This window comes from Spermophilus citellus, assembly GCF_964194105.1.
Source record: "Spermophilus citellus genome assembly, chromosome: 4".
Lineage (NCBI taxonomy): Eukaryota > Metazoa > Chordata > Mammalia > Rodentia > Sciuridae > Spermophilus > Spermophilus citellus.
In genome coordinates this window covers 224,485,658-224,500,509 of record NC_138185.1, presented here as the reverse complement: position 1 = coordinate 224,500,509, position 14,852 = coordinate 224,485,658, and the positions used below count along the sequence as shown (strand labels likewise).

At 42.7% G+C, this 14,852-nt stretch overlaps 1 protein-coding gene and 1 long non-coding RNA gene across 13 annotated transcripts in view; one reads left to right on the top strand and one right to left on the bottom strand.

Annotated features, from left to right (window-relative positions):
* Window positions 1–14,852, bottom strand: part of PPP2R5C (protein phosphatase 2 regulatory subunit B'gamma) — a 147,085-nt gene that overhangs the window by 91,796 nt on the left and 40,437 nt on the right. For 4 of the 11 annotated variants that reach the window (XM_081293413.1, XM_081293419.1, XM_081293412.1 and 1 more), the window contains exon 1: window positions 11,535–11,763. The exons of the other annotated variants lie outside the window; for them this stretch is intronic. In XM_081293413.1, coding sequence (XP_081149539.1) covers window positions 11,535–11,628 — 94 coding nt within the window. In that variant the 5' untranslated portion in view covers window positions 11,629–11,763. Of the gene's footprint in view, window positions 1–11,534; window positions 11,764–14,852 lie in introns of those variants that run through there. 11 annotated transcript variants of the gene reach the window in all.
* LOC308648606 lies at window positions 11,256–14,315 on the top strand. 2 transcript variants are annotated; one of them, XR_014021881.1, is made up of 2 exons: window positions 11,256–11,356; window positions 13,245–14,315. It is a non-coding gene; the product is annotated as an uncharacterized lncRNA (long non-coding RNA). The 2 variants fall into 2 exon arrangements; XR_014021882.1 differs by lacking the exon at window positions 11,256–11,356 and adding an exon at window positions 11,822–11,921.

Sequence of the window (14,852 nt, the reverse complement as noted above, 5' to 3'; positions counted from 1 at the left end):
TGCAGAAAGCGCCACGGAGATGGGTCTCTGTGATAAAGGAACCTGCAAGAGCAGCTTCCCAGGCCCATGCAGAGCAGCGCAGGCCCAAAATCTGAGTCAGAAAACCCAAGTGATCCTTGGTCTCTGTCACCAACTCCTCTGGGTCCTCAGGCAAGTTGGGGAACCTCTCTGCTTTAGTTTCCACAGCTGTAAAAGTGGGACTAATAATACCTGTTTACTACCTCACAGGAAAGAGGGCGGTGGTTAATGAACAGTTGTAAGGAGCTTTGAAGATTAAAAAGGTTCCTGGGTGCTAATGACAAACAATAATAGCCTATCTATTCTCATCCGGGAGCTGCCGAAAGCATGTGGAACTGCTCCCAGTAAACTTTTTTTCTTTTTCTTTTTTTTTTTTTTCTAGGTTAACATCGATTTCTTTTTTTAAATTTATTGTTGGTCGTTCAAAACATTACATAGTTCTTAATATATCATATTTCACAGTTTGATTCAAGTGGGTTATGAACTCCCATTTTTACCCCGTATACATTGCTGGAAGAGATGAACGTTGGTGTCCTGATAAAAGGAAAGACACAGCTCTGGTGGCTGCACTGGAGCTGCCTGGGCTCTGCAGCAGGGATAACTGGGTAAATATTTACCCAGGCGGCATGTCTAGTTACTATGGACGCCTCAGCTGAGGCTATTAACTTGGCTGATAAGTCCCTGTTTCCTGCCAAAGAACTCTTCCCAGAACATGCTTCTTAAACTTCCCTTTATTTTATTTTATTTTTTTCACATTTAAATGTGAAGTGGAATGTTAAAAATCACTCAGGGAGCTTCATGTGTGGCTCACCTTCACTCTGGCCCTCCTCTTTTTGTAAGAAACAAAGAGTGAAAAGGCTCAAATCCGCAAAGGCTTGGGTTAGCCAAACAAGCTGCAGGCCCAGCTGTGCGAGCTGGTATCTGGCTTTACACAAACCCATGTGTGCCCATACCCAAGCACCCCACCAAAAGGTACTTTCCAATGTAGGTAAGGCAGGACAATCTGTGGTAATGATTCCAACTCACACAAACATAAAATGCAAAAAACATAAAATATTTCAAAAAAATATTGAAAGCTGACAATTAAATGAGGCATAAAATTTAGAAGTAAAATGCAAGATTCAGATCACCAATATTGTGTTTTAACAATAACAAAGCCTAAAACTGTCTTTACAAAAAAGGGTTGGTTTCAACACCTGATAGATGGCCTCATCCAGGAAATAAAGAGATAAAAGAATGGAGTTCTTAAGAAAGGAAGTAGGGGGCTGGGTTTTTGGCTCAGTGGCAGAGTGCTTGCCTAACATGTGTGAGGCACTAGGTTCAATCCTCAGCACCACATATAAATAAATAAATAATAAATGTACATCAACAACTATATATATATATATATATATATATATATATATATATATATATATATATAGAAAGTAGGGAGGAGTGTAAGCTAAATAAAAAATTTCAGAACATAAAATTAACTTTAGCTTAAAGTATGAATTTAACTGTTGTTTAATAGTAATGACAAGCCTAGTAAATGCCATTTGTGATTTAAAGAAAAAGGATATCTGAACGTTAAGATTCTTAAAACAACAAAAACAACAAACCCATGCCCATTGGATAGTCTACTGGCAGGACATTTCTTTTAACTAATGAGCGAATAAGAGAAATCTGTTCATTTTCATTTTGTGTTTCTTATTCTTGGGAATATCAGACTGAAATGTGAATCTAAGTTCCTTTCTTTTAACTTCCTTGAAAATAAGGAATTAAATGCATTTCTGGCGAGAACACAGTTCCATGGTGGTTCAGCAAGGTGCATCTACCTAACCGTGGACCCCATTACACTGCTGGGCTTGTAACCAGGATCCAGCAGTTCTGGATTCCTGTATGATTTGAGCTGCTAATTCTAGAAAGGATGTGTATGTGGGGAAGGGTCTCTGATGAGCAAGACCTCAAACTTTCCAACACCTAGTAAAGGTCAAGGGTTAAAAGGGTAAGTGATGTTCTCTAAATTAAAATGCTTCCTCAGGACCAGGTCTGAAGAACAGAGGAATAAAACCCCACATTTCTGACAGTCTGATGAGGCAGAAGCCTCCAATCTAGAATCAGGCAAGGCAAGGTTTTACTCTGGCCTTGCCATTTTTGACACCTGTAAAATGAGTGCAGAGCAGAGTGCTGTGTTTGCTGGCTGTGGGAGGTGAGTGTTGGTGACATCCAAGGATGGTCATAGGCACTTGCCTCCCCTTCTAGACACGTACCTAGTCTGAAAACCAAACACACAAAGGCGCAGGAGACCACACCAAAAACCACACCAAAACGTTCATGCCACATATGTACACATAGCACGAGACAGGATAATAAGATGTGAGACAGGATAATAAGATGTAACACAGTTCAGGGCAACAGCTGACCATTGAGGAGAGCTTTCAACAAACAAGAAAAATTATTCTGTCAAATTTTTTTCCCCTTAAGAAATAAAGAGAAACCACTCTCTATGTATTATCTGTGAATGAATACGTTACTTATGCAGATAAACGGAGATGCTCTGGGGTGGGACAAGGTACCTCTGGGATAGCACACAGCAAACTCCAAATAGTCATTGTGAAATACGGGGAATGTGGGGGACAATCTGCAGGATCACCAGATCAGGGAGAATTTTAGTTTCAGATGTAATTAAGAAAAAAAAAAAAGGTTAGGTTTACTTTAGTAATTGATTGATTAAAAATTTGAAAAGAGAAAGGGAAACCAACTAAAGGCAGGAGAGGTTGCAGGTTGGCTGGCCCCAGATGCTTGCTGTTACCTGGATGGCCCTAGAGACACATTTACAAGGCTGGCTGGTGACTGGGTTCATGTTGCTGTTCCTACTTTTTTTTTTTTTAATAATTTTTTTAGTGTTGATAGACCTTTATTTCATTCATTTATTTTTATGCAGTACTGAGGATGGAACCCAGTGCCTCACACATGCTAGGCAAGTGCTCTATCACTCAGCCCCAGCCCCAATTTTTTTTTTTTTTTTTTGAGAGGGAAGAGAGAAAACACAGAGGTTTGGCATACACAGGGTCAGGGGGCACTTCCAGCTCATGCTAGAGTTCCTAGGCCTGGCATTTTCAATTTTTGTGGTGTCAGGGCCTATTTACACTCTTAGAAAGTGTGAGGACCCAAAAGAGCTTTACTTACATAGGTTATAGCCAGTAATACTGACTATGACAGGGAATTTAAAAAATATTTACGTATTAACCCATTTAAAATAGCAATAGGTCCATTTCATGTTAAATAACATCTTTATGAAAGTTATTTTAAAAAATCAGGGAGAAAAATGGCACTATTTTGCATTTTGGTATACATCTTTCACCTCTGACTCAACAGAAGACAGGTAGCTTTGCCCATCTGAGCCTGTATTCAAGGTACCATGATACATTGTTTTGGCTGAAGTATATGGGAAATCAAAAAAGCTCAAACCAATACAGAGATGTTTCTGAAAAAGGGAGTACTTTAATGGCCTTTCTAAAAAAGTTTTGATATTCTCTGATCCTACACCAAAGTTCAACAATTGATAGCTTTTTAAAGATAAGTTACAATGTGGTATGTGAAACCATACTGAATTGTTCAATTATGTTAAAATCCAGTGGTGTGTCTCACACTTTGAACAGCCCTCTTCCTGTGTGTGTTATGTGGCTTCATTTATCCTAGTCGCTGGAAACAGAGTGGTGTGCTAAGTTATTGGACCTTCCACCATATGTAGGAAAGTCCCTTTGCTAGCAATACCACCAATCCCAGCAGGAGTGAGATTAGCACTGGGAGTTGAACTGGTGATTTCAGGCTCCACCCTGGACAGCCTCAGGTCTGACCGTGTGTGCAGGGCAGAATGGCTGCCCTTGGACACCACGGCCCTCATGAAGGAACCGTTTTACCCCTGCTGCCTTGGAACCCAGCAGTATGGAATCTCTGTGACGATAGCCTTGGCCTTGCAGACCCCTGAAAGCAGCTCAGCAACTGAAGATCCATAGGCCACCCTGGAGGTGCTCTTCTGTGTGGACTGAGGGCACCCCCAGAGTCTGAGTTCCGAGGAAGTGGCTATCAAATGTTCTTGGCCTACCACCCAGGCCACGAGTTTGGAAAAACTCCATCGCTAGCTGTCCATGTCCACAAAGTGCCTCCAAACACACACAGGTACAGCCCTTCCCCAGGTCTTCCTTCAAGCCTACCAAGAATGAAAGGCTGGGAAAGTAGAGAAGAATTAGGCTTGCTCCCTAGAGTGACACATCACTAATCTCATCATTTTACAAATTAAAATACCATGATCAGAACACATTGCTTATGAATAATACAACAGACAAAAATTCAGCTGTATGATAAAAAAGTTGCCATATGTCAAAGAAGAGGCCAAAAACTCCCTAATCCAACAGTGTTAATAGCTCAAATTTGATTGGAAATATCACTATACTAATTTTGTTAAGAAATTATTATTTTTAGTTGTAGATGGACACAATACCTTCATTTTATTTGTTTTTATTTTTATGTGGTGCCAGGGATCAAACCCAGTGCTTCACACATACTATGCAAGTGCTCTACCACTGAGCTACAACCTCACCCCCACCACTATACTAAAATTTCAAGGGTTATAGCTCAGATCTATCTAATTAAAAAAAAAAAAAAAAAAAAAAAACAGCACTAGCCAGGTGCTGTGGTACATGCCTACAGTTCCAGCCACTATGGAGGCTGAGGCAGGAAGACTACTTGTACCCAGGAGTTTAAGGACGGCCTGAATAACACACTGAGACCCCATGGTGGTGGGAACAAATCAGGAATTCAGCAGAGTTTAATGCAATGAGGTCTGACACAACATGACGAGCCTTTGGAAAGTGAAGTGGCTAAAAGTAGCAGAGAGCAACATCTGCATTTATAGCGACTAAAGGGAAGGACACATTGAAGTCACACTGTTTATGATTAGTCACAGATGCTTTTCTGGCTTTTAAACATAAACCTCCTTATGCTGAACTCTCTCCAGGGGTTAACAGTGTCCGTACCAAGTCATTACTTTCCTCTGGACATAAAGATGGACGGGGACCAGTGAGTAACTTGGGGCAGAGGCCATGGAGGTGGCGCCTGGATTCATCTGGGCAGCTGATTTCACACCCTCTAGAGTATAGAAGACACTAACTGCTTTCAGTGGCAAAATGCCAACTAGACTGCAAGAGATGAAAAGGCTCCGGAAATGAGAGACAGATAGATGGACAGATGAGGTTCAAGATGAACAAATATAGGTAATACAGCTGTAGAAAATTAAAACAGATTGTGGTTAAACTGCTGAGCTCTGAAGTACCACATGTGACCTACAAAAGGGGTCACCATGGCCACCACTAACACTTGAACTGTCTTATAACACTCCAGACGCCATTTTAAGCAACTTACCCGTATTTATTTACTTAACCTCACAGACTCCAAAGAGGTAGGCTGTATTAATTTCTAGGTACAGAGAGGGCCTCATTTTCCCACCATGGCTCAGCTAGTCAGTGGCAAGAGGGTGTGGGGTGGGATCTGACTCTGGTGAGGCTCCAGACCTCATTCTTACCCTTGACCACTAACCATGAGCATCTCAACTTCAGAGGAACCTTGGTTTTCTCTCCCAGTGTGCTTTACTCTTAAGACCAGTAAAAATTCCCGTGAACAGCAAACAAAGTGAACATCCCAAACACCTTTGATATGACAGGGCAGGCCATCCATGGGGCTATGAGTCAGTGATGGGGGGCAAAATCTCCACCACACAAGACTGCTGCTCACTGAAACAGCTTCCAAACTACTGCATTTGATTTGCACATTTTTGTGTTAAGCAGAACCTTCTTAAAGATATTTCCCTCAAACACTGATCCATCTAGAAGCTGAGTGAACATTGGTGTATCTCCTTCCCTAGAAGCAACAACTGTTGCCCCATTGTTCTTTCCAGTCTGAGTCTGTTACAGAGAACAAGACACCTCACATTCCCCAACAACGAGGAGCTCCTTAAAAACCACACCACCTGCACGCACCTGGGCAAGCACAGCACTCCCACAGCAGCCAGTGTCACTCTGTACTTAGCTCTCCCCAAATGTTCCGAAATGTCTTCTATAGGTTCGATTTTGTGTTTTTTATTACAAGGATCTGATCTAGATTTACTTGTTGTATTTCACTGTCTTATCACTTCAGTCTTTATTTTTAAACTAGAGGGTTTTGATTTATAAATAGTTCAAGGACCTAAAATAAAATCAGACCTTAATTTGCTGTGGTAGGATGTCCACACAACTGTGCACTTGAGCCAATGTCTTTATAAGATTAAAAAGAAAATAATTTTTAAAAAAAGCATATTAGTGACAGAAAACTACCCTGCTAAAGTTCTCCATATGTCAACCTTCCCCTGGGCCAAAGAGAGGAGGTCTAGTCTCAGTAAGGCCAGGCAGGAATGGGCAGCATCTCCTGAGCTTGGTAGGTCCTTCCCACCGACCAGGTAGTTGGCCAAGAAATACACTGGATAGTTATTGTCTTAGTGAGTATTCAAAGAGATAACTTTTTTCTTTTCAATGCGCTGACAATGACTTAAAACCATGCTCAGTGCCCCATGAGAGAGCTGGAACCCAAATGACTGTCTTTAGGATGCTCACGATTTTCTAAAGAAGAAAACAGCCAGAAAGTAATGCCTGGCAGACGTGGGAAGTGAAGTGGGATGGCGGAGAAGAAGGAGCTTCCACACACCAAGAATGACACCTGCAAGCCCAGGTGCCAAGCTCCAGACACTCCAAGGTATACTGCACTCTGAGGAGAGCAGTGCAAACCAAGAGGTGCCTATGGTAGAGACTTTCCCACCTCCCCACACTGAAAACTACCCTGGAGCAGAGGGGGGATGGGAGCTGTGCTGAGCTCAGACTGTGCCAGGCTCTCAACTTTCTGTGTGGCCCTGGGCAAGGGGCTCTCCTTTTTCTTCCAGGAAAACAAAAATCATAAACAATGCCTCACAGTGCTGGGCAGATTCAAGGAGAGAACAGACACAAGGAACTCTGGCCCGGCACACTGAAGGTGCTCAATCGATGCTCTCCTCCCTCCAGGACAATCACCAGTAGCAGCTTCCGGGGCAGTAGTCCTTTACTGAGGATCTCAGGCTGGGTGACTCTGGGGAGAAGACACACCTGAATTTGTCCCGCTCATCCTGCACACAGGAGCGAGTACACTGGTGCTCACAAAAGCTTGCTGGGATTGGCCAAATGCTACAGGATGAACAAGTTACAATCACATCTGACACAAGCAACTGGAAGCAGGATGTGCCTCAAACCAGGTCTGAGTTTCCATTTGTCCTCTTCCTAGATTGAAAAACTTGACTAATAACTTATCTCTCTCTCTTTTCATTTCTCTACATGATTTAACACATCTCAGTGAAGAAGTTCTAGGCAGCAGCTTCTACTATAAAGAAACCCCATGAGTAGATGTTATGCCCAAGTTCAAGGGCAAGACTAATTATCAAAAGGTGTGCACTTTACACAACCACCCCCCAGAGGGCTGTCTGTTACTAAGGTTACCTTCCACCCCAGGGACATACAAAAAACACCTTTGTATACAGGCTCACCCGTGTTCAGGTGTATAGGTGTGTTTCTGAACAGTTACTTCACAGAGAACTAACTGCAGCTACACAGTAATTAGGCATCTATGACGTTGGGATCTTGAGTTGAGACACTCTTCAGAGAGAAAGAATCACTCACTGCTTTGCTCTTCTTTTGAAGGGTCTTTTGTTTTTGTCATTCAAATATTTCTCCTTCTTAATTTTGGTAACATGGGAAACAGGTTGCACGCTCACCAGTGCTTACTGATGGCGCCATGCAGGTGTATTCTAAATTCAGCAACCTGCATATCATTATTGTTAACACTGAGTAAGTCATGAGATTCAGTGTGGCAGGAAATGAAAACCAGGGTTTTGCTTCTTCACGTGCTTCCTGTGTGTCTTTCTGAGAAAGGTGAAGACCACTGGGCTGGCAACTCAGCATGTACTTGTGAGAAACCACAGGTTCCCCTGAGTAGATGTTCACTTCCAGAAGTATCTTACTCAAAAAGAATGATTTGCTCTCCAGGTTCCACAGGGCTTGCAAAGCCTCCCCCATGGACTAGGACAGGTGAGAGAAGTCCCTGGAGGCCCGGACAGAGGCCAGCTGGAAGAGATGCCGGGCTTCTCATGGTTTCCCTGGCCACTAACCTTGTTCTGGCCTGGCTCTCACTGCCTTAAACCTAGCTCTTGAATGGGTGGGAGGAGGAAATGGCCACCAAATCCCAGCCCACCTCCACCTGGCCTGGCCATCAAGGGCAGGAGAGGCAGTACTGGGAACCTCCAGGAAACAGGCAACCAAAAATCAAGGATTAGCCTAGAACAGGGTTAGTTGCCTGAAGCCCAGGGGCCGAATCCAGCCTGCCTCCTGTTTCTGTAAATAAAACTTTATTGGACCACAGACATGCCTATTCCTTTACTGTCTATGGCTGCGTTTGCTCACACAGCCAAAAATATCTACAATCTGGCCCTTTTCCGAAAATGTTTGCCAATTCCAGTCTAGAACTGTGCGGTTCAATTCAGTAACCACTAGACACATTTTAAATTTAAGATAACTAAAATTAAGTTAAAAATCCAGCTTCTTGGCTCAACAGTCACATGTGGCCAGTGGCTAAGGCAACAGAGAGCACAGAGAACATTCCCACCACTGCAGGCAGTTTTCTTGGGCAGTGCTGGAAGTACAGGATCTAAGTCATCAAGCTAAATTTACAGTCATCAAGTTCTGGGTCACTCTCTCTCCTTAGAAAGGTTTGCACTGAGTTAAAATATATCCCTTTCACACTCGAACTCCTAGGATATGCTTATTCACTACAATGACCACAAGCTTCATATTATCTGGTATACAATAACTGTAAACCAACAAGAACTACAAGTCATCGGGTGGTCATTTTTACTTACTTGTTAACTGCCTTCCATCCCCAGTGAACTGTAAACTGTGAAAGCTGGGCCATTGTGCTTGCTTGTATTCCAAGTTAGGACCCTGCCCAGCACACACGATAGATACTGACACACATACAGTATTGGTAAAATACCGGGTGCAAAACCATCCTGTGAAAAGAGGCTGCTGAACTGAACAGGTGATATGGCAGTGGGTAAATACACCACTGTAACCCTGCAGTAGATGTTCTACAAACAGCTCGAATTTCTACTTAAAGTAAGTTTAAAAAAAAAAAAAAAAAAGATTCCAAACAAAAAAGCCATCAGGGTTTTGATTTTGGGCCCACTAAGGGCCAGCCATGAGACCTTGGGTAAGTTATTTTCCATTCTGAGTGAGCTACCCGCCTCCTCCCTAAATGGGATGGATGAGCAAACAGATAACTCAGACCAAACCCTCTCCTGTGCCGCCTTCTTCCCAGCTCCCTGCTCCCTCCAGAGCACCCTGCCCATGGGGAGTTCCTCCTGTGCCCTTTCCCCATGGCTGGGTCTCTCCCACAGAATCATAAGCTCCTCTGGGGCAGGGGCTATATCCTAGTCACTTTTGGCACACAGCAGCTGCTAATCGGAGGTTCAACTAAGAATCTAAGAGCTCAATAAATAAAACACATTTTTGAAACCTCGTATTAACAAGCTTGCTCTAAGAAGTTCTTAGGGGGGCTGGGGTTGTGGCTCATCAGTACAGCGCTCGCCTAGCATATGCAAGGCCCTGGGTTTGATCCTCAGCACCACATAAAAGTAAATAAATAAAATAAAGGTTCAACTAAAACTAAAAAATAAATTAAAAAAAAAAAGAAGTTCTTAGGAGTAAATCAAGCATTCTTTGAGTTTTAAAAATAGAAATACCCTCACCATTTGAATTAGTAGTTAGTCTAAAGGTTGCTCTGTAAAAAAGTCAAGTCTTTTTCAAGTTCATACACTTCACTGGTTTCCCTGCTGCAATTACACAGTGAACAGCCACAGGGAAAAATCCAAACTGGGCAAATGAGATCTTGGAATTAACAGCAAACAAGGTCTTGGAATTAACAATAGCAGCAGTGGTGGTTTAACATATAAAATCAAATGATTCTATTTCAGAATAAATTCATAATTCAAAAGGTAACGAGTACATTAGGTAGCTAATAAAAATCAGAAGACCCACAAACGAAAAATCTTAATTTTATATGCAATCAAATTTTTTTCTTTTTAACTGCTAACTATTCAGTATTTAAGATCAAACTGAAATCCAAACAATTTACATTTTGCTCTTGACCACTTGGGTTCTGCAGCTAGAACACCTAATGTTAACTGTAGTCATCCTGTTTCTTGGCTGGCTGCACAGCCAAACAATAAATTCACAACTGACCCTAAAATATTTGGTTATAGTGAAAGCTGATTTCCACCAGCTCTGTCAAAGAGGGTTTGGGGAGAAAAGAAACATGCATTTCATTCTAACAGGCTGGGTGTTCACGTGCTTCTATCTTCCTGGGTACACCCTAGGACCTGAAAAATCCTGCCCAGCATTTTAGTCACAGGGATTGTTAGTCACCTAGAGATCCTGCACCCACCCTTCCTTCGCACAGGTCCTTAAGGAGATTTTGATAGTGAAAACTGTTTTGTATGAGGGAAAAGCTGTGACCTTATATTTAAAAAGTGATCTGGTGAGGCTTAACACCATTTTCTCTTTCACCCAGTTACGAGCAAAATTTACATAACAAATATCTTAAAATGCCAACTAAGTATGTACTACCCTGGTAACAATTCAACACGACTAACAGGAACTGCGTTTTTAAGCTAAATCTGAACCCCAAAGATGTACCAACTGTAAAAAGGCAAACTGCGATTATTAAAATAATGATGTCTGCACACCCTAGAAACTTGTTGCCATCTTAAATTTAAACACCAAATGGCAACACACAGCCTATGTGCATGCTGAATAGCTTGTATTACTCCATGAAAATGGTAACATCTTAAAAATTACAACCCCCAACAGATTTCAAAGCATGAGCACATTTCTTTAAAAAAGGCTCTATGGCAAGAATGATAGTCCTTCTAAAGGAAGCTCTTTTCTGATGAATTCTGCATATTTTCAGATTGCAATTTATCTTTAATTTTTAGATATGTCCCCGGCAAAGCCTTTGCAGTATTAAGCAACACCAATGTAACAGAAACTCTGCGTACCGACAGCAACTTGGCCCGGCTTGGCCGGCCCGCCTCTCCTTCCTACCCCCACCCAATACCTTCCCCGGGCAGTGACTTCACATCCTTTGACATCAGCACAGCTTCGAAAGGGGGATGGGAGAGCGAGCTGAAAGCAGAAAAACCAGCTTTGAACTATGCATGCAAGGCCTCTCTCGAGCGGCAGATTCTGTAAGTAGTTTGTAAAATGCCAAACGGCAGTGACACACCCCATCTGCTCCCGTGAAGCCTGCAGCAAAGTGGAGTGAATTCTGCTGAAGGGACTTCCTGCTTTTCCTATCTGAAGCACAATAGCCATTTATTAACTACCCACGGAAGGTTCCGGTCAGTGGAACACACAATAACTCACCTCGAATGTGGAGAAGGGCCACGGGCTGGAAAGGCCCATTGGAGCTGGCCGCATCCACCACCATCCCGCTGCCCGCCTTATTACATGTCAACATCTAGACTCCTGCGGGGAAGGCAGTGTACTCCTAGGGCAAGAAACCAGCCTCCATTTTAGTTTAAAAAAAAGACAAACTGAAGCTCTCTGCAGCTGGAGGGAACTGGCTGGCTAGTGACGTCAGCAGGCACGGAGCTCGCTGATTGGCTGGAAGCTGCAACTTAAAATGACACTGAAAAAAAAAAAAAAAAAAAAAACAAAAAAACCCTGCAAATGGAAAGAGCGTTCTGCTTGGCTGTCAGTGTGCACTGAGAGCCTGGGCATTTTCCGGCTTTCTGCAGTCTTCATTTCTCAGTAACTTTCAGGCAGAAAACCCATCTCTCCGGGGACAGACTGGAGGCCACAATCCCCAGCCAGACTGTAAACAAATGATTCTGAGAGAGAGAGAAAAAAAAAAGGTGTGCGCATAGGAGGTGTTCTGTGGGAACTTTACATTTTGGCATTTCCCTGGTACCCCAAATTCAGGGCACTTTATGTCCCCCGTCCATCTTCTCCTTTCTAGTTGTACTTTCACATGTACATCCTATGTATCATTACAGCCAGCCAGTGATTTAAAGCCAATGGCTATTTAAATATTACATAATTCCAATTCATTAGTCCAGACTCTTGTTCAACTTCCCCTACCACCAAGTGGGCAAGTTATGAATTCATAATCCCCACACACTTGTTTTCCCTGAGACCTAGTTGTTTCCCCACCCTCTGAAAAACATAGATTGAAAAACTATATGAAAAATGAAGGCTGCTTTGTATTCAATAGCTAGAAAGTGCTACAAATTAAAGTCCTTATTCCACATGGTTGTGGGAGCTAAAACAGACATAAAAAGTGTGCTTTCTTTTTTTTTTTTTTAATATTTACTTTGTAGTTGTAGTTGGACACAATACCTTTATTTATTTATTTTTATGTGGTGCTGAGGATCAAACCCAGGGCCTCACACATGTGAGGCGAACGCTCTACCACTGAGCCACAATCCCAGCCCCTGTGGTGCTTTCTTCTGGAGCTTAAAGATGTCAACATATCAGATTCTTTTATTTAGGTTTTAGATATTTTGTTTAGATTCAAAATTGATATTTCACTAACTTTTGATGGGATGTTATTAAAAGCAACATTCAGATCCTGGTTTCCTGTCTTCAGACAAAGTTAATGAAAAAGTTGATCCAAGAAGAAAGGTCACTCTGACCTGGAGTGCTTGGAGGTGGCAGGGAGCGACTCCCACAGAGAGACACCAGTGCCAAATGAAAAGAAATAAACCTAAGAAAAACCTCTTTAGCAGAGCAGAAGCTATCTCCTCACTTCTTTGTACAAACAAGAAAGTTTTCCTTTGTATCATTTCCCACACAATCCCCACCTCACCCATTTGGCTCCACCTGTGAATAAGAACCAAAAAGCCCCGTAACTCCAAAACACAATTTGCAGCAAAAGAAACGTGCTGCTGCTGGGTGGCCATGACACCTGTGGGCCTGGATGCCACACACCTCAGCAGATGAGGGCACCGCTGCACCCATTTGGAGGTGCTTTCCTGGTCTTCCCCGCAGTAAGAGGGTAGATGCAACCGTGCCAACAGCTGTGTGATGGTCAGAAAAGCAGTGACCAGAATCCTATCCACCCCTTCTCCCCAGGGCTGAGAACTGCAGGACTCCATGGCAGGTCCAACAGCTTCCAGTGGGCCTGAGCCCCAAGAGCAGACACCACCCCAAGGCTGTCTCCCTATGAGTGCACACTGCTGGCCTCACGCCTGCCCTGGCAACAATGCTACCTGAGCAGCAGACACGGTTAAATAAAAAGACCAAGCCTCGAGTCAGGTGACCTGAACTCAGATTCTGTCTGTCCACTTGTCTCCAAGGACCTCTCCCCTGCCCAGGGCTTCAAGAAGAGGACCACCACCAGCCCTCAGTGCTGAGGTACTGCTGCACTCACTTCCACTCAGTGTACCTCCCCTCCCCAGGAGCCACACCAGGGAACTCATGGGGAATAGAGCACTCAGGGGCTTGGGAAGGATCAGAAGCCCATGCTTGCTGCGGTCTGCACCTTCAACAGGACGAGACCTCCGGCCAGATTCAACACTCATGTGAGATAGTCTGGGGAGATGCGCCTGTCCCAGAGACCCCAGGAGCATCAGCGAGAAGCACAACGTGGACAGAAAAGGAAGACACTTTTTCATGTATTTTTCCTAATGATCTAAGATCAAAGGATCCCAACTTTATTAGTGATTCCCCTCCACACTCTTTAAAAACCTTATGCATATAAAGTAGTTCTTTAAAGACTGAGATCAAGAAATTATTGATAAAACAAAATATAGATAAGAAATAATGACTTGAACAAACAAGGTATATTTCTGATTTGGAAATATAAATACTATAAATATGCTAATGTCAATTTTTTCCTAAAATGGCAGATTAATGGCATTTAATGGTAGTTTATCCTGAGTTGCTGGGATTACGGGTGTACAACATTGTACCTGACTGCAACTTCAGATAATGATTTCAGAGAATATTTGGAAATATGTTTCAAGATTTTTTTTGTTTAAGTAGTAAACTTTTGTTTTACTTCTTGGAATTCATTCTAGAAATGTAATAACCATGAATGAGTACCATATTTTTAAAAAATGTATATTTAAAAAATATAGTATTTTTTAAAAAAATACCTATTTTTGAAATTATGCTAAAATAAAGCACATGATATAAAATTTACCATCCAAACTGCTTTTTAGGAGTACAGTTCAGTGGCATTAATTACATTCATGTCCTTGTTTCAATTCTTTTGGGGACACAGCTAGGAGGGACTGTTGGATCACATGGTATACCCTTTTTTTTTTTATTTCTGAAGAACTGTCATGCTGTTATCCCAGTGGCTGTCCACTGCACACCCAACACCAGTGCATACCCAGGAACGAATCCGGGCCCCTGCACATCCTCAGAGCACTCATGCCTTTGCACAGTACCCTCCTCAGGGTGCGCACTGAGCTCTAGTCCCGAACTACAAGTCATGCTGAGCTCCTCTGCACCGGCAAGCTGACCATTTGTGTATTTCTCTGGAGAAATGTTTGCTTAAGTTTATTACACATTATTAAAACCAAGACTTTTTGGTTGCTGTTGAGTTGTAGGAGTTGTTTGTCTGGACGTTAATCGCTTCTCAGATACAGCACTTACAGAAACCTCCTCGTTCTGTAGGCTGCCTTTCGCCTGGCTGACTGTGTCCTTCAATGCTGTTTTAATCGGATGCAGTCC